This window comes from Rhinolophus ferrumequinum, chromosome 7 (genome assembly GCF_004115265.2).
Source record: "Rhinolophus ferrumequinum isolate MPI-CBG mRhiFer1 chromosome 7, mRhiFer1_v1.p, whole genome shotgun sequence".
Lineage (NCBI taxonomy): Eukaryota > Metazoa > Chordata > Mammalia > Chiroptera > Rhinolophidae > Rhinolophus > Rhinolophus ferrumequinum.
Window position 1 is genome coordinate 77,969,396 of NC_046290.1, and position 21,005 is coordinate 77,990,400.

The window sequence follows — 21,005 nt, forward strand, 5'->3', positions numbered from 1 at the left end:
TAAGACAGGTAGTTTTCCATTTTATAGATGAGGAAACTATGGCTCTGAAGGGTTATGAAACTGCCAAGGTTACTCCCTAGTAAGTAGCAAGTCTGCAACTTAAATTTGAGTCTACCTCACTCCAAAGTTCTTTACATTGCACCACAATCCCTAGGCAATGGATCAAAAAAGCATGCCAAATGAGAACCTCGCTGGCAAAATCGAGGAGAGCAACTCAGCCAGCATTTAAGTGACACTGACAAGAGTTAGGGAGGTGGGGAGAACTTAGCATAGAAGCCATTATTCTCTAGCAGTGACTTACTGGGCTTTCAGAAGTGGTATGGTGAATTTCTGACACGTTTTTCTGGTGTACTTTGATGACTGACTGAGCGTACCCAAAGAATCCTCTAAATTATTTCTCTGACCCACTATTCTTTTAAAAGATTTTTAATAGCTCTTCTTTTAATATGAATTGCCTAGTTGGGGAGAGCAAGGGTCAAGAACCCTGGGAAATTGCAGTTTACTTTTGAGGTACCATTGAGACATCCAAGTGTCCATGTGAAGATTCTACACCCAATTTCAATGTGTGTGTTGGGTGGGGGGTGCAGGGGGGATGTTTCCCACATATTCAAGCACCTCTCTGGATGCCAGTTGGGTGCCCTGCAATTCAACTCAATTCTGATGCATCTACCTGGAGATAGCATCAGATTCTATAATTTAAGGGTTCAGTCCTACAAGACTGCCCCGGCTCTACCCCACATTTCAGAGGCCAATCACAAGTCCAGGTTGTCGCCTGTGCTTCTGACCAACTGGCTATAAATTAGAGGTTCCAACCCACTCCTTGGATATGATTAATTTGCTCGAGTGGCTCATAGAACTCAGAGAAACAGTTTACTTACTAGATCACCAATTTATTAGAAAAGGATAAAACTCAAGAACGGCCAATGGAAGAGATGCATAGAGCAATGTATGGGAAAATGGTGCATAACTTCCAAGCTCTTTGAGCGTGCCACTTTCCCACATCTCCCCGTGTTCACCAACCCAAAAGCTCTCCAACCTCACTCCTTTTGGGTATTTATAGAGGCTGCATTACATAGGCATGACTGATTCAATCACTGACCATTGGTGACTGATTGAACTTCCAGCCCCTCCCCCTCCCCAGAGGTTGGGCGTGGGACTGAAAGTTCCAATCCTCAAATCACATGGTTGGCTCCATTGATAACTAGCCCCTAACCTTAGGTGACCTCTGGGGCTTTCCACAAGTCCCCTCACTAACAAAAGACACCTTTACCCTTCTTATCACTTGGGAGATTCCAAGAATTTTAGGAGCTCTGTGCCAGAAATAGAGACGAAGACCAAATGTTTATTTCTTAATTGTAAGTCACGGTATCACACCGTGCCAAACTGGAAGTTATATAAATGGGCTTGAGACTCAGAGAAGAGGTCTAGGCTGGAGACAATAAACTATGGGACCATTGGCAAATAGGTGGTTACTGGAGTCAATTGCAAAGATGAAAGCACCGGAAGGACTAGAATAAGGTGAAAATTAGGGCTACATTATGTCTGTAGTGTTAGTCAGTTAATATACTGGAGTTACAAAATCCTAAACCCCAAAAGCAAATACAGATGGTCTAAAATTACTCAAAATCCTCTCCCAGAATGTCAGTAGGAGAAAAATGTAATGGTCTAGATTCTCTAACCTTTGTCTAAAGACTTAACTCATTTGTTTATAAGTGATCCAATCTGTAATTTCTTCATGTTTGCAATCCAATCTCTGAATAAAGAAGACCAGGATAGCCAGCCTAAATTCAGTTCATATTTTAATAGTACATGTAAGAACCTAATCCTTTTGTCTGAGTTTCTTTGTCATACTGTACCCACCCCTTCTATTAATTCGAGTGCAGATTCCTCACTTCAGATGTCTAGATCAAATCAACAGTCATCTAAATGCCAAAGGTTGTCTTTATTCACAGGATATCTAGAGTGGAAAGACTTAGAAATATCCTTAGGAAAATGGCCAACTGAGGGGAAAGAATTGGTCAAATTCATGAGTCACCATAATCCAAGAATATTCAGGTCCGTAAATTAAGTCTAGATCAATTACATTCCTAGAATAATTAGGAACTGACATCATTGATTCAAATAATTGAACTTTATTTATTTCATTTATCTCCATCATCAAAGTATTTTGGATCATGTTCAATGCGATTATTTCTTTTAAATCCATGTTTCTTTCATTTTCTGTTGTCCTTAAATCAAACTACACGTTATGAGATTTGAGAGAAGGTTAACATAGACTGAAAATCTTCCTAGTTTCATAATAACCTTTTAAAGTATAAAGTAATTTTAGTTCTCAAACTACATACAAATGAACTGTAGACAGGTTGAAAAACTGGTGAGAGGTTATTGTGGCTCCTGGTTAAATTAAAACTGTTGAAGCAAAAAATCTTTGGGGGAGTTTGGAAGTTACCTCAAATAGAACTCAAATGAGGCTATTCACACATTAAATTAAAATCTTTTCTGAAGGAACTTATATTTTAGGGTAAAGGAAAACGGTGAGGGTACTATAGACTATGGATGAGGTCAGATTTGGGGGCTCTGTCACCAAAGTACACACATCTCTACTAATGACAGGTTCTACCTAAAATAATTCTACATTTGGTAGATAATGCGATTTTTCCTAGATGAAATCTAATAACTCTATCTATGTGAGAATAGATCTAAATCTGAAAATTGCCCATGATTTCTTACCACTAGAATCCTTGTCAAACCATTTGTATTACCAACTTCATAGTTACAGTTTCCTTTGAAAATACTTAAAAGCTGAGTCTAGTAAAGATATTGGAAAGACTGGGAATTGGGAATTTCTCATCTTCCCAATTCATTATACATCGCCTCAAAACTCGATGTGAACCTTGAAAAAACCCAAGGCTTTCCGAGGCAGGGCAACTAACAAAGATGGGAAGTGACCCTGAAATGAAAGCGTGCCCTCCCCAAAGGCAGAAAGACACTCAAGTTTTCTTTGTTTTTTTACAAGACAGATTTTTTTTTTCCATTTACATATGAGGAGACAAAGCATACACAGGCACATTCCTCCTAGAGTGGCCACTTTGAAAGCCTGTACCAGGGCATTCTCTGAAGCGCTATTTGTAAGAGCCAAGACTAGAAAATCTAACCATCCACCAATGAAGTTCTGTGCAGTCATTAGAAACTTGTTTTTAACAGTTAATAATAGAAACGATAGTTTCACTCATTGTCATTTTTATTTGGCAAATATTCCTCAATATTTCAACAGGTTTAATAGGAAGGGTGGATAATAGTTCAACATTTAGATTTTGGGATAAATTTTGAGTTCCAATCCCAGCCCTGCCACTGATTAAGCTTTGAGACCCGAGGCCAGTTATTTAATCTCTTGGATGTTATTTCCTTACTGGCAAAATGAGTAAAATGATACATTCCTCTTAGGAATGTTATGAGAATTAAAATTAGATTTACATAAAAAAATTAGCATAGTTACCGGAATATAGCAAACCATGAACTTTTGAAATGATAAATCCTAACAAACCGTTGAGCTAATTGTGGATAATCTTACATTGACTCATTTTAGTATTATCAAGGACCAAGAGTCAGAGATCAAGCAAATTCTACTCCAGACATTCTGGAAGATACCTGCTGAGACCTCCCACGAACCATGTTGGTTTGTTTCCAATGGTGAAGTTGCCCGGTAATCCCTGCACTTAATTTGGGAAGCCCCAAACTCTCTCTCTCTCTTAAAAGTGCTTTTGCTTTATTGAGCTTCATCAATGTTGTTTTTTACAAATTGAAGGCAAGACCCTCTACCAGCAAAAAGACTTTGTCTGGCTTTACCACGATACTTTACTGTGGTGGTCTGGAAGGGAACCTGCGATCCCTCTGAGGACAGTCTGTACTGTATGGCACAGCATTTGGGGGAGTTTCACTTAAATATTTGCCCCAGTGCTCAAGTTGACTCAAGCTTCCTTAAGAGATCATTGTGGTCTTACCTGTAAATATCCTGAGGCCACGTTGGTTCCCATTCCTGCTGAGCCTGCTGCATTTCCACTGCAAATTATGCTGCCGTACCTCCTCTCCTGCTCCCCAGCCATCCACACACAGTGGAATCGTCTGCTCTCTGAAGCCCAGCAGGTCCTACTGCATTGGCTTCACCTGGCGCGGCTTAGCAATGCAGAACCTCAAGCCCCACCTCCATTTTAACAAATGCCCAGGTGACCCAGATGCACTTGAACGCAGGAGAAGCACTGCTCCACGGTGCCTGCTGCTTCTTAACTCACAAGATTAAGCAGGTCCCAGGAGCCACGGAAAAAAAAAATCTATCCTGAACTCAGTTTACCTGAGACACTGATACCTGACACAGGCTACATTAAGTCCTTTTGTTGTGCATTTTATGAGCTCTTGCTCATTGTTATGTAATAACAAAGAAATACACCTGGACTATTCGTATCTTGATCTCACAGAAAAACTGGATTTAATTTTTGTCTGATGGTCTGAATTATACTTCAAATTAATTATTCATATACTTCTCCTCTTTGGTTTTGGGCATTAAAAGCAAGTAATAGCAGTTGAATATACTACTTGGCTCCCCTAGTACAGTTCTGTATTCAAATATATTCTCATCATTTGTAAAAGAACTCTTATGAGGTTAAATACTATTTTCAGAAATTCTATTTAAAATCAGAATGTATATGTGAAACCACAGGAGTGAGTATTTACTATATACATCACACACAGTTTGTTAAGTACTTGGTATACATTATCTAGTTTACCTAAAGTACATACCACTAGAACTATTGTACAGGTAACAGGAAGCTCACAGATTATTAGGTTGTACAAAAGTCATTGCGGTTTTTTGCAATTATTTTCAACCTTTTAAACCACAATTACTTCTGCACCAACCTAGCAACAACTTGCCTAATATCACACACCTATTAAGAGACAGACCTCAGATATAAATCCAAACCCAAATCCACACTAACCATTATGTCCAAGTATTCCCTAGAACGCGCTCCAAGATTCAGTCAAATGGGCACCAAATGCTGCTAGAATTCCTTCAATCAAAAATCAAATATCTGGGGCGGACGGGTGGCTCAGTTGGTTGGAGCGCTGGCTCTCAAGCACAAGGTTGATTCCTCAACTCCCACAAGGGATGGTGGGCTGCGCCCTGCAACTAAGATTGAACACAGCCACCTTGAGCTGAGCTGCTGCTGAGCTCCCAGATGGCTCAGTTGGTTGGAGCGCATCCTCTCAACCACAAGGTTGCCGGTTCGACTCCTGCTAAAGGATGGTGGGCTGTGCCCCTGCAACTAGCAACGGCAACTGGACCTGGAGCTGAGCTGCACCCTCCACAACTAAGACTGAAAGGACAACTTGAAGCTGAACGGCACCCTCCACAACTAAGATTGAAAGGACAACAACTTGACTTGGAAAAGTCCTGGAAGTACATACACACTGTTCCCCAATAAAATCCTGTTCCCCTCCCCAATAAAAAATCTTAAAAAAAAAATCAAATATCCTCCTTACCAGAGGATCACCCAAACTTATTTGCTCATGGAGTCCTCTCCTTTGCCCTAAACCTATAAATCAGTTAGCTCACCCTTCAGACATATTACTTTCACAAAATTTTAAAATGTTTTTAGAATTCCTTACCACCCCAAAATTTTAAGGCATATTAGATATGCTCCAAAAAAGGAATTCAAATGCTTACATGTCAAAGTTATGAGCAGAACTAGTAACCCAAGAAAATTTATCAGGAAAATAATTTTGGACTACAATGATTTCCATATAGTTAGATATTCTTTGCTTAAAAAAAGGAGGGACCATCTAGGGTACAAAGAATCGAAATGGGGAAGACAAATTAAAGTGTTATCCAGATATTTTGGAAATATACAGATATAACATACAGATATTATTTTGAAGAGATATAAAATACTTTCACAGCAGCTAACAGTACTCACCACCCTACGTAGGAAAGAAAGTTAGAAAATCAGTGTTGCCCCAATGGTCTTAAGATTACACGACAGGTATACTATTTTAAAGGGTATCAGCTCTGCCCTTAGAAGACTCTTGTCTTAGGAGATCAGTCCAATAATCCGGTAGTCAGTATAGACTCAAAGTGCATTTGAATAACGTGCCAACATAAACACTAAGGAACTTTTTTAGGTCTTCTAAAAGCATGCAACAGTGGCATTTAAAAATCAAGCAAACCCGAGTTCAGACAGGTTAAACAAAAAAATCTAGGGAAAAAGGAAAGAATTTTATTAAAAAGTATTCTTTAATTATCCACAGGCAGTCAGAGTATTGTCTACACTTCATGTACAGCACATTTCAATTTATTTTCATTTTGACAATATTCTGCAATATTACTTCTACATGCAGACATTAATCTCATCAGAACTTTAAGGATGCTTTTTTTCTTAACCAGAGCACTTATTCTCCATTCCAAAGAGATTTCAAACAAGAGATGGCAAACTCAGAAAAGAAGCAACTTTATTAGTCTCAGATTATCACAGCATGGAAGAAATTCAGACAGGTTAAACAAAAAAAATCTAGGGAAAAAGGAAAGAATTTTATTAAAAAGTATTCTTTAATTATCCACAGGCAGTCAGAGTATTGTCTACACTTCATGTACAGCACATTTCAATTTATTTTCATTTTGACAATATTCTGCAATATTACTTCTACATGCAGACATTAATCTCATCAGAACTTTAAGGATGCTTTTTTTCTTAACCAGAGCACTTATTCTCCATTCCAAAGAGATTTCAAACAAGAGATGGCAAACTCAGAAAAGAAGCAACTTTATTAGTCTCAGATTATCACAGCATGGAATGGCCAACCTGGAGGAGAATTAGCAAAAAGCTGAAAGGAAAAAGGTGCGGTTTTCTAAGTCGTCTTTCTGAGTGTGTTTTAACATTTCAGAGCATTATAAGTAGGGTTTCCAGGTGGGAATTCCCGCCCATTCTCAGGATTTCTTTTTTCGCTTTCCCATTCCCGAATCCCGAGATATAAATTGTTTTCTGTTCTCCATGATGAATTGTTTCCACAAGTGACAGGCGATACTACTGACCACCTGGGTTCAAAGAGCCGATTTCCAACCAATTTTTCTCGGGATTCGGGAACGGGAAAGCAAAAAAATTCCTGAGAACGGGCAGGAATTCCGTCCTGGAAACCCTAATTATAAATACCCTTATTTAAGCAGTCAGCCCAATGACCAATAGGCTCCCCTTCTCCCCTCAAATACACTAAACTCCTTCCCACTGTACCAGTTACTGTCCATTTAGGCCACACACACACCCCCAACCACTACCAGATGCCTGCTTTCCCCTTCCCTGCCCCAGGAAGAAGACGCCTGCTGCCTGCATCTCTAGAACTCCTGCTGGCTGGCTTCCAGTTGGGTCTGGTCAACAGGCCATACCGGCAAATCAGATCAGGTGGAAATATTTCTTCCTGACTCCCTCTGTCTTGACACACCCTGGAAGTACCTGCCTCCCAAGGCAACCTCAGCCACACCAAGCAACCCTTAATGTTCTAACTCTCCCTGAAATCTAGTAACACTCTTTCCCCTTGTCTCCTCACTGCCCCCCCAGAGGCAGTAATGTGGCCTCAGGCTGTGGCTAATATTTCCAGTGCTCACCATTGCTTGTTTCTTCCTTTAAGGTTGCCTGTCTCTAAGCAATCCTTTCATTAACTCCTTTTCAGTTGAAGCATCGGGTGAATTCTATTTCCTGACCAATTCACTATCCCAAAGCCTTTTTGTGTTTGCGTTGTTCATTCTACCTAGCACCTCGATCACCTCCTGAGGGGCTTCCTGGTCACCAAATCTAATATTAGCTCCCACCTCAAGTGCTCTCTAGTCCCTTCCGTTTTCCTCACCTCTCCTTCCTAGACCTTAAACTCTGAAACACAGCCTGGAACCTAGCCAGGCTGTCTTGTTTACTTTATACCCAGGGCACAGCCCAGTGTCTCATAAATCGCAAGAGTTAAAAACTGTGTGAAATGAAGTAGTTCCAAATCAAACTTAAAAAACTTATTTCTTCAGATTTATTTTTAAAGCCAGTGAGTCCCAAGAGAAACCCCAATTCTCAGGATGTTATTCCCATAAGCGAGCAGGTAAAACTCCTTTAAAATGAATGCAAATTCATCTGGTAGAACATAATTTCATAAGAGGATTCTTGCTGGTAACACTAGTTCTCAGTTGTCCTCTGTAGCAATACAACTGATTCCAGTTCCCACAGGGGACACACTCTCCGGGCCTAATCAAACGATCGGCTATGGGGAAGATTTCACAGGACCAGACTGTGTTCAGCCCCAAGGAGAGAGCTCTGGCTCCTACCACTTACAAGAAAAGCAACTGTGAATATGACAAGTGACTATACTGGATTATACTGGACTATAGGGATTGCCTGAATCTCCTCTTATTTATCTTTTAAATTAAGACTCATCAAGCATTAATAACAATTCTTTGTAATCCACAACTAACCACAACCACCAGAGCCCCGTAACCCAAGAGAATGAATATGAACTAAAGGCCTTCTCATCTGATCAAAATCTGATCTATTATGGATCAGAAAAATTAGACAAACTGCTTAATCATTGAAGTAAATTAGTTTCACGTTAAGCTTTTCTAATGATCACTTCCATAAGATTAAAGCTAATAATTAAATGCCCAAAATAATTTATATAAAACTTTAGCACTAAATTAATATATTCAGCCAAACATCTGTTTAGAGCCATTTGTTTCCATTTTCCATATAAACACAGAATTCCTAGAATCCAGATTTCCATAATTACACTTGATTTACTTTTAATTTTTATTAAAAATGAAAGAAATACAGTACAATTTATATACAACTATACAACATTTTAAACAGCTTTCCTATTCCTATTAAAGCTTAATATTTAAAATGTCTACATGATATGTGCTTACACAGGCATGGGACAATCAAACTTTACCATACATGTGACTTTCGCAGTTTTATTGCACAATGATCCATATAACACTGCATATTTGTTTAGTTCAGCCTATGTCATAAAGTGCTATTCATAGGTGGGAGAGTAACAAAGTCTACTAAACACTGAAATTCTCCATGATATTTTCTATTTGGGTTGTGGGTGGAGGAGTGGAGACTAATTTAGTGCTACCAGCCTGAATAATAGATTTCCATTAAAAAATATACACATATTTTTTAAAAGGCTTAAGAGTTTTGGTTAGTCCATTAAATTAACTTCAAAAAAATTAACCAGTTTAAATAAAACCACCAAAGAAAACACATCTTTCAAAAATGAACATAAAATTTAGATAAAATGTAATTCTTCAAATTAAAAAAAAAACTTTTAAAAGGATGTACAGTCATTATGATTTTAGTTATTCCTAAACAATTTAAATTTATATTTTTTTTATTATTATAAATGCTCATTACCAAACAGAGCCATAGAAAATGCCATACAACTGTCCAGTTAGTTATTCCACATTTTATAATATATTTAATAACATTAAAATGAACTTTTTAAACATGTAAACATAAACCAGGACAATCTGATATGTAAATATTTGTGCCAAAAAATGAAAATCACAAGACATGAGGAAAAAAAAAACCCAAATAGGACAAACACCAGTGTATCTTCACCAATATTTATGAAAAATAATTATTTGATATAAGTGCAAACATTTTCACAGAACTAAGAAAAATTGAAAACAAATTTTTCTGAAAAAAATCATAAGAAATGAAAAACTTCATGTGTTAATCAAGGACTTTGTTTTTCCTACAAGAAACCATGTTCACTACACATGCGGGTATGGGCTTTACAGTGAAGGGAACGCTTTAAAATGTACTTAAGAATATAAATTATGGTCTTAAAAAAAACAGTAGTATTCATTTTCCAGGCAATATATCCTTAATATTAGTTACACACCTCCAAATACATAATTTTCCACTTAAATATACAGCCATTTCTATGGCCTTTTTCTTTTTACCTATCTATACCTTTGTTTTCCTATTAAAAACAAATGCAAGACACAATGCTTAGTACTGATTTCTATCCAGAAAGCATTTAAAAAATATCTTCTTTGGACAAAACATGATATAAAAATGAAATACCAAACGCAAAGAAGCATAATACATTATACATGCCTACCCCCCAAAAAAGGAAAGTAAGTATCAGCAACACCAGCTAACATAAATAAATTAGATTTCCTGTTCATAAAAAAAGACAATCCAGTTACCCATTTCAGTGTTAACTAGGAAAGAGAGCATTTTTCCTGTTATTTGTGAAAGGCGGAACAGTAACATGGAAGAAGAAAGGCAGCTTAGGTTTTCTGTGTTTTAAGAAGAAACATACACAACAGACAACTGTGGCGACAGAATACTTAGATGATATGTAATTAGTTACGAATGTTAACACCACGGCATTATCTTGCTCACAGTTTTCATCCTAAATCACATTACAGGCTTAAACTACACGTCCTCTTGGTATTCGAGATATTTTGCGGTGATGGGTTCTTCAAGCTGAATTCCTCCACTGCCCATTAATGCAAATGCTGGATACATCGTATGCGAACAGTCCACTTGGCGCTCATAAAGGCATTTCATGTGATCCATGTCATAGAAACCTACTTTACCTTTGTCATAGTCAAGGCAAATCCCTATACTTGTTGGCATGGGAAGAACTCTGTTTTCAGGTTCATTAGAAGAAGTAGGTGACTTGGGTATAAAAAATTTCTTCATGCCTATAGTAACTAATGTAAAGGGTTGTGAAGAATCGAAACAGGCATCTTCACTTCCGCTGTCATGCCCACTGTCTTGTTCATATCTGAAACACAATACACCACTCAGAATCTTATCTGTGTCACCATCCATAGGCCTTCAAGCACTTTTGAAACATTTTCACAATATACATTGATTTAAAATGAAAATAAATTGTATATCAAAAACTTTCCTAATATTAGAGAACAATTAGAAATATAAGGATTACACTGTCATTCAGAATTATACCACAGACTCTGCCCCAAACTCTGTCTTAAAAACGTCATCCACTTTTATCTAATATAGACACAGATGAGAACCTAAAAAAATAATAGCTTTGACCTATCAAAAATAAATTGGGGAATGGGAACTGAAGGACTTCTCCAAGTGTCCTATTTACCAGACACAATCATATGTAAGAAAATTCAAAACCAAGATGTGTGCTCTAATCCAGGGAAATGCCAAACAAAGTAAAACAAATGGGCACTGCATAATGATGCAGAAGAAAAAAGCATGTTTCGTTCTCGGAAAAACTCTATTTCCCAGTAGGTATTTCTACATGGATCTGTGATGTAATAAGTATTATGAAGGTTTTTTTCCCCTCTAGTATGAAATAGTATCAGCTTACAGAAAATTTTGATACAAAGTACCTTCCATTTTTTTCCTATGCATAGTTTGCTCTTTATATATTTGTGATCATACAACATTAACAATTTTAACAAAACTTTTTTACTTCTAACATTTCTCATGTTACAAACTTTTAAAAAATGATTAATACTAATATTCTATCAAGTGGACATGCCACTATGTTTAATTAACCATTTTTCTGATACAATTTTCATTGTTATGTCAATTTCTCATCTTTGTGCAAAAGTTTTTCCTATCACTCAGATTGTTAACCTGAAATTCTGTTCACATAAGTGGTTAAAAATGATTTGTCTGGGCTAGTTCTACTTATATTATTTTAAAAAAACAAAACAACTAAACTGAATAATCTCCATTAAATAGTCAATCTCTTAAGAAATTGAAATTCTTTGCTGTGGAAACATCCTTACCATGACCCAATTTTGTAAACTAATTATGGGGGCATTTAAAGACACTGACCCATTAACAAAAGAACACCTTAATCAGTTGTGATATATGGTAATTAGAGGCATTTCACTATATGCAATTTTTACCACATAATTAAGGTAACTGATGTGATAAAGACTTTCAAAATTTAAAACTGCAAAGCTGTATCATAATCAAGAAGTATCCAAAACAGACTTATTTCCTCATCCCTCATGGCATCAGAAATTAACTGATAAATCTCATTATTTGCTATGTGAATACAAGAAACCTGACTCCTTTCTTAGCCAGCCACCTAAAGCACAGCCAAAACATCTGAATCTAAGAAATGTACTCGAAATGTTGTAAGTAAATCCACCTATTTTCAGTCTTACCTTGCTAAACAAGGATGTTTACTTTTTAAAAGAATTATCAAGTTCTAGATCAATAAAAGAATCTACCTTGGACTAACTGCATCCCGGGGAGAACGGAGCCATTCTTGTAGTTTATCACTGGAAGCAACTCCTGCTTTTACCAGGTATGAATACGGTTCCACACGGAAGGCCCAAAAGTGTTTCCCTTTTGTGATTCCAGCATCTCCAATGATGTAGTCTAAGCTTGTGTAATAACCCACTTGAATCCGTTCCGCAGCAAGCAGAAGATTAAATCCAGCTCTGCTTTCCACGCGGTCTCTCTTCAAGTTCAACAAGAGGTGTTCATTATTATAGCCACATTTTTCATCAAAGAGGAAACTGAAAACTGCAAACAGAGCTTAAAATTAGTCTGAAAATATTTATTACCATTTGTATAATGTAGCGTTAAATATAATGTTTTTCAAATAAAAATTACTGAAAAAAGATGGTATGTTTCATACTACCCTAAACCAACCTATGACAAACCAAAACCCCAACTTAAAAATAACTTCCAGTAAATTCCCTATCCCTTAAAATCTTCAGACATCTCAATGGCAGAAGAAAATATTTTAAGTATATGAGAAAACTTATGAATGCAGTTCCTTGGAATAGATATAGCAAATCTAGTCTAAATATTTCACACTATTGGATCTGTCCTTTTATCCCGACAATCTAAAGAGTTATACATTTTCATAATAATCTGTATACATTTTCTTAAATCTTTATTCCAAATTTTATAATAGCAACTTAATGTCTTTTTCTCATTCATCAACATGGCAGACATGAGAAACAGTGTATAGTGTAAAAAGCAAGCAAGCACAGGCTTTATGTTCATAGAGACCCAAGTTTGAATCCCTGCTCAAGCATTTAACTAGAGTTTAACCTAAACTTTAACATCAATTAGAGAATGGAGATAACACCACTCTCATAAGTCTCTATCAACTCAGATCCATTAGGCATAACATTGGCTGCTAGCCCCCAAAAATGAAAACAATCCAAATGTCCATCAACAGGTGAATAAAGGAAGAAAATGTGGCATATACATACAATGGGATATTATTCAGCCTAAAAATGGAAGGAAATTCTGACACACGCTACATGGATAAACCTTGAAATCAGCCAGTCACAAAAGGATTATAAGAATCTATTACATAAGGTACCTACAATAGGCAAATACATAGGGGCAGACAGTAGCAGAGAGGCCACCAGGGGCTGAGGAGAGGGGGAGCGGGGAGTTACTGCTTAATGGGCACAAAGTTGCAGTTTGGGAAAAATGAAAAGTTCTAGAGATGTGAATGGTGGCGGTCCCACAACACTGTGAGTGTACTTACTGCCACCTAAAAATGGTTAAAATGGGAGATTTTAACCATAGTATACCACCATAAAAAAACAAAAATAAAAACCTGTCTGCTAGCAAGCTAAAAACCATTATCCGTATGTAGGCTGACCATTCTCCCCTGGGAATGCCTATAGTCCTGGCATAATTCATGCCAGTCTCCCAGTTTGCAAAATAAATTTTACCGGTCACCTAGTCATATGGCTTCTCTCAGAGAAAGGAAGACCACTTTTAACACTCCTTTCCTCCCGCCCCTTCCACTGTTCCTGAAAGCAGCAGCTACTTTTTTTTCTGCTTCCGCTTTCAGTCAGAGATAGAAAAAGCAGAAACTGCATAACCTATAAAATATTTGCTTTAATACCTGAAAATCCATCCTAAACTCACCATGGATTTTATTGAGATTCAAGAAAAATAATTTTAGCCAACTCTACCTGTTTGTATCCTAATTTTAAAAAAAAATCAGCCACAATGTGCATGAAAAAACTAATAGTGGATAAGTACACTTAAGACAAAATAGGAAGGAAGGCAAGTAAAGCACAAATATGGGCACATAAGCCACTAAAAATGGGTAGGGGCAGTGGGATCCACACACCCATTGACGGAACCTCTAAGGCACTGAGGCAGCAGGCAAAATGTTTTCCTCCGAACCATAATGAGCACAATTTTAGTTCTAAATGTCACTTGTCCATGTAGACACTACGTGTAGTGTCCATGTAGTGAAATCAACTAACCTGTAAGTCACTTTCATTCTAGGAAAATCCATAGACACTCTGTAAATAGTATCAGTGGTTTTTAACTTGGAAGGGCAGGGCGGGTGGCTGGCAGGGGAGAAAGCTACCCATGTGGTTCTAACATATGCCTCCTTCCCCATGTCTGGGATCAATGCGTTGGAGAGAAACCCAGATAGTCAGAATTAGGTTAATCAAAATTATATTTCAATATTATACCAATAAATTTTTTAAAAGTCTACCTAGATTCTATCTTCTGGAGATTCTATAAACTGATCAAAAATATTGAATTATACTATTTCAAACTTGTAAGGTAGCATTTGTGCTATTTTAATACCAAATTAATAGCCCTGCTCCCTCAAATGTCTTCCTTTCATGTTTTTCTTTTATATCTTGATGTCTGCCAAAAATCGAATCCTATTCTCAGCCTACATGGTGAAAATTCAAGTATTCGGTCTATTTCTAAATCCCAGCTGGGTGTGGAATCTACTTTTCTACAATCTTTTACAAATGAGAGCTGGTTTCAATGTAGGTCTACATGAAGACATTTACTAGTTTGTTTTTTATCAGTGTCTCTTTTACCTGCATGCTTTTTTTATTCTCAAGAGTCACAATACCTGGAGCTGGAGGAGTATGAAGAATCAATTCTCTGCCTGCAAGGACTACAGATTGAACCCTTGTAGGCTCTTACTCTGAAAGCGTAGTTACAGTTACTTTCAAGTTCTGAAATAACTTTACTTGTGCCAGAAACTTCTATCTCATTCCAAGACAACATTTCCTCATCTCTATTAATCTTCCGATATTCGAGGACATAGTTATCAGCTTTATCCTTTTCTGGATGATACCAACTTATCAAGCATTGTTATAAACTTTGCTCTGTCCTCATTGATCTCTGGTACATCGATGCCTGAAAGAATTATGAAAGAGAAAACAACGTTAAAATATTGTCATTTAAGAATCTATATTTTTCCTCAATAAAAATTATGTATTGACTTTACTTAAGTGATTCCTGTACTCTCCAATTTTCTGAATTTATAATGCTATATGCACAAGAAAAAGAGTAATTCCTGCAATATGCAACAACATGGATGTACCTTGCGGACATGTTAAGTGAAATAAGCCAGACATTGAAAGACAAATACTGACTGCATGATTCCACTTATATGAGGTATCTAAAATAATCAAATTCATAAAATCAAAGACTAGAATGGTAGTTACCATCAGCGGAGGGAAGGGAGAAATGGGCAATTATTAACCAACAGGCATCAAGTTCCAGTTGAACAAGGTGAATAAGCTCTAGAGATCTGCAGCACAACACGGGACCTACAGTCAACTACTGGATTACACACTTAAAATGTGCTGAAAGGATAGATTCTAAGTGCCATCACAAATTTTTTTAAAAAAGAAAAACAGATTTGAAAGATATATTTTGTGTTTATAACTAAAAGAAGAGAGAAGAATTTAAACAAGAGAAAATTAAGAGTCAATTTTAGCTTTAGGTACTATATTAATTCTGAACACTCCAAGTATGCCGTTTGGGAAAAGTGGGACTACCGTATATGAAGTAAAATCAGCATTTGAAAGAGTAACAAATACATTTTTGAAAAAACAATACTGTCATAAGAAACAAGGTAAGTGTATGCCTGACAGGAGATTCAGATATAGATTGGAAAAGAAAGGTCATAATAATCCTACAGGGTTTTTGACTTTCAACAAGACAAATTTCCTTTGATTAAATGTACAATTTTTAACCATATACGTTCAATTTCCACCTACTGAATAACAACCCTGGACTTGAAATTTTCAATCTGTGTCCTCCTATAAATAATTGTTTTAATAAATATTTTAAAATCTAAGTTTGGTGAGTATAACAAAAAATTTCAATGAAACATTACACTGTTTTCTTTCATATTTTCTTCCATAGAGTTGTAAAGCAGTTTAAATAAATTTTTCTTGATATAAATATATTTTTTAAGAAAATCAGAAACTACATAAAACACACAAAAAAAGTTTAAGTAACTCAAAGATAATCACTACAATAATCTGGTGTAGAGCCTGCCAGTGTTTTTCTCCCAATAGTATTCCACTATATGCCTGTATCAACATTTAACTATTTTCAGAAACATGCTTCTAATTTTTCACTAACAATACAAAGATTAAGATATCACAGCTAAATAATTGTGCATACCCATAATACTTTCCATAGAATAAATTCCAATAAGCTTAACTTCTTGGGTCATGTGGTAAGAATAAGCTACAAAAATGACATATGTATACACACATATAAATAAATACATATTTATATAAAATCAGAGAGAAGTACAAGAAATGGAAAGTAGAAGTCTCCCTCTTCTCCTTATCCCCCAGCTATATGTAGGCAATGTATAAGCATGTCTGGGTATGGGACATTTATGCAACTGAAATGTCATGCGGCCATAATGAGACCTGGAAAGTCATTCAAAATATATAATTTTAAAGTGAAAAGAGAAAGCTAGTTACAACATACGATGACTAGCATGGCCCTCCCCTCCCCTCCTCTCCCCTCCCCTCCCTTCCCCTCTTTCTTTTTTTTTTTTTGAAACAGAGCTGACCAAAACAAAATGTGCATGCAGAAAAACAATGAGACCATCCCTCAGCCAAAAGCTAGAGGACTACTTTCCATTCTCACCCATCTATTTTACTGGTTCTTTGTTACACACTGATATAATCCACCTTCAACCTAATCTTTCCAAAGACTGTTTTGGGATCCCCAGGGGAGGGAGGACCTTATACTCCTAAGTAAACCAGCACATGTGAGACAAACACTCCAAGTATGCCGTTTGGGAAAAGTGGGAGTACAGTATATGAAGTAAAATCAACATTTGAAAGAGTAACAAATATATATTTGAAAAAACAATATTGTCATAATAAACAAGGTAAGTGTATGTCTGAAAGGAGATTCAGATATAGATTAGAAAAGAAAGGTCATAATAATCCTTCAGGGTTTTTGACTTTCAACAAGACAAATTTCCTTTGATTAAATGTACAAATCCACACATCTATACCTATACAGTAGACTATAAGTATACTTTTCTAAGGATTCTGATTGTTTACCATCACTAGAAGATAAATCTGAGGGATATAAACAAGGTGAAAGGAGAAAAAAAAGAAAGGAAGACCTTCCTGATGGGGAACAGCAAAACACAAACATAAGCAAGTGTTATGGGCTGAAACCTGTGTTCCCCCAAATTCATATGTTGCAGTTCCAATCCCCTGCACCTCAGAATGTGACTTTATGTGGATACAGGGTCTTTAAGGGGGTAATTAAGTTAAAATGAGCTCATTAGTGTGGGTTCTAATCCAACATGACTAATATGACTGGTGTCCTTACAAGAAGAACTTTGGACACAGATATGCAGAGGGAAGAACATATGAAGACACAGCGAGAAGATGTCCATCTGCAAGCCCAACAAGAGAGGCCTTAGAAGAAACCAACTCTGCCAACACCTTGATCTCAGACTTTTAGCCTCCAGAATTGTAAGAAAATAAATTTCTGTTGTTTAAGACACCCAATCTGTGATATTTTGTTTTGGCAGCCCTAACTAATATAGCAAAGTAAACCATCTTAGAGTCACTTTTAGCCTTGAGATATCATTTCTAGATTTCTACCCTAGGGAAGCTCACATACACGTGCACAAAGAAACACTGTCACAATGGAATACTACTCTGCCATAAGAAAAAATGAAATACTGCCATTTGCCACAACACAGAAGGGTTTGAGATTATTATGTTAAGTGAAATAAGTCAGACAGAAACAGAAAAAGTTGAGAACTATATGACTTCACTCATATAGGGGATATGAAACTGAAGGCAACAAAGGAACAAGACAAACAAATGAAGAAACAAAAACTCATAGACACAGACAATAGTTTAGTGGTTACCAGAGGGTAAAGAGGTGGGGAGTAGTAGAAGCGGTTAAAGGGGGTCAAATATATGGTGATGGAAGGAGAACTGGCTCTGGGTGGTGAACACACAATGCAATATAGAGATGATGTATTACAGAATTGTACACTTGAAATCCATGTAGTTTTGCTGACCATTGTCACCCCAATAAATTTAAATTAAAAAAGAATTTAAAAATCCTAAAGGACTTAAGTATATTAAAATATATCAAAAATCATTATAAAATTACAGTAATTAAGAATTGTGAAATTGGCCTGAAGAAATATACACCAATAAAACATAACCAGAAAAAAAAAATGAAAGCAACAAATGAACAAGACAAAGAAACAAAAACTCAAAAGATAGACAACGGTTTAATGGTTACCAGAGGGTAAGCGGGGGAGTGGGAACGGTAGAAGAAGGTATAGTGATGGAAGAACTGACTCTGGGTAGTGAACACACAATGAGATATATAGATGATATATTATAGAATTGTACACCTGAAACCTATGTAATTTTACTAACCACTGTCACCCCAATAAATTTAATTAAAAAAAGAAAAAGAAATGCTATCGAAGGTATTCAATACAGCATGTTTACAACACAGAAAAAAAACTGTCTCTCAGTAGTGAAATTATTTACATAAATACTACAAGCAGTTAAAATAAAGCTTTAAACCAAAACTGTGTGTTAATAAATATTTACGTTATATTTTTTAAAAAGCAATTCACAAAAAAGATACATACAATGTGATATCACTTACACAATGTTTAAAAACACAAACTAATATAGTTTTTGTGCATAAAAATAGTTATAAAAACATAAATGCAGTGTGATTTTAGGATATGATGGTTATGGGCAACTGACATGTTATGTTGCTTCATAATGTCAAACTGAAGAAAATTTGAGTCTTTTCTATGCAATGCAAATTCAGGCTAAAAAAGTGAGGTTTTGCCACTACTAAAACTTACCACTGGAGAAAAAGGACAATTCTCCAAGAAGTTCTGTTTGTTTGGATGTATTAACAACATAGTCTTCAAAAGAAGTCTGAGCCGCAGGTCTAAAGCTCCTCAAAGATTCTGTAGCTTTCTGTATTCTGCAGACAGATATACTTTATATAAAAATGGTTCATTAAAAAGGAAAATCAGACTTAGCATCTGCAATGTGATTAACAAAAGAAAACCTCACTCAACATTCAAGCTAAAAGTGAAGCAAACGGTACTTCACATAATACAGCATTATGACCCACTCAGAGGTAAAGCAGCATTTAATGACGTTGCTAAGGAGATTCGAAGTTAAAAGTAAAATACCTGAGGTGGAGTTGTTTTGCTGTCTGTACAAAGCAAGACTGATCCGTCTCCTTAAGCACTTCTTGAGCATATCCCACAAGTCCATTGTTCTCTAGAAGCCCCTGATATTCTTCCACTTGAGTTTGAAATTTGTCTAGTCTCAGTTTCTTGGAAGCATCAATGGCTTTCAAAACAGATGATTTCCGCTCTTCTAGAACTTCAAAGAGCTTTTCAAAATGTGTGAGTGCATCTTCTTTAGCCCTCTCTCCATTACACTATTATAGAACAAGGGAAGCGTTATCTCATCTGCTAAATTCAAATGTCTTTTCACAAAATAACCAAAATTCAACAAAACAAACTGAAATATTGTAAAGAAAATAAATTTTGTCTGAGTCTTTGAAATTTTCAGAACAATAATTTGGCATCAAATACACTTAACAAGGAATAAATGGCAACTTTTATTTAAACATACTTTATAATTTTATAGTATTGCATCTTCCTTAAGTTTTTAATCTCAAAAGTCCAACAATAAACAGTTTATTCAATTAAATTTAAAAAAACCTTCAATTTGTATACAAAGGAAATTGAGGCAGAAATAAACTGATTTAACCTAAGACACAGTAAAATACAATTCTTGAATTTTTAATTCATTTCTAATTCAGGAAATTTTTTACCATCTCCACCCTATTCCAATTTTTTTAAAAAGTAAATCACTTTTTTAGTAAATGAAACTCAGTAAAATGACGTCTTTTACTAATATAAAAATATAACTCTTCAAATTAATATAACTGAACTGTAATTAAATCCTGTGTGACTTTATGCAAATTACTTAACTTCTTTATACTTGAGTTTTTCTATTCTGAAAACTGGGTTTTTTTTTTGAAGATTAAAAAAGATTATTATTTACATAAAGTGCTCACCACAATATCACAACTCTCAATAAACATTATTTTCACTGTACAACACAGCTATTCCTTTACTTGGTCAAAAAATGGTCCTATCGCTAGCGCTTATTAAACATTTTGAATATCAATAAAATCAGAGATCAACTTGATTTTGAAAATAAGACCAACATAGCACTCATCATAATAGACCTGTAAGCAGCAGTCAACAGAAAAAAGTCTTAAAGAACATTCTTAAAAGTTGACTATATATAGTAGAAGTACACTGTGTATTTTCCAATGATTTTTGCCAATATTTATGACAGGAAATTTTTTTCCAGATTCCTTTCTCTGTTTTCTTTTATTTTCCTTTCTCTGTTTTCGAACTCCAACAGTTCGAAAGGGTGGGAAAAGAGGACAGCAAGTGGTGACATTTTGGTAATATTTCAATGATCTATCAAGACATTAAACTCAGAAATATCATCATACGTAGGTAAAAAGATTCTTTTTCCAGCGAAATATAATTATAGATAAAAAGACAGTATCACAATCATCACTGAATAAAAGTCAAGGTTGGAGACAAATTCTCTAATGTAGACGATCCTTACTGAGAAGCCTACAAATGCAGCTTAG

General features: G+C 35.9%; 1 protein-coding gene across 1 annotated transcript in view; it reads right to left on the minus strand.

The window, feature by feature from the left end:
* Nucleotides 1-7,065: 7,065 nt before the first annotated feature.
* Nucleotides 7,066-21,005, minus strand: part of TRIM36 (tripartite motif containing 36) — a 55,194-nt gene continuing 41,254 nt past the window's right edge. Inside the window, 7 exon segments of the mRNA XM_033111075.1 lie at nt 7,066-10,824; nt 12,266-12,563; nt 14,899-14,935; nt 14,937-15,144; nt 15,146-15,188; nt 19,174-19,298; nt 19,513-19,766. Of these exon segments, the coding sequence (XP_032966966.1) occupies nt 10,470-10,824; nt 12,266-12,563; nt 14,899-14,935; nt 14,937-15,144; nt 15,146-15,188; nt 19,174-19,298; nt 19,513-19,766 (1,320 nt within the window). The 3' untranslated portion in view covers nt 7,066-10,469.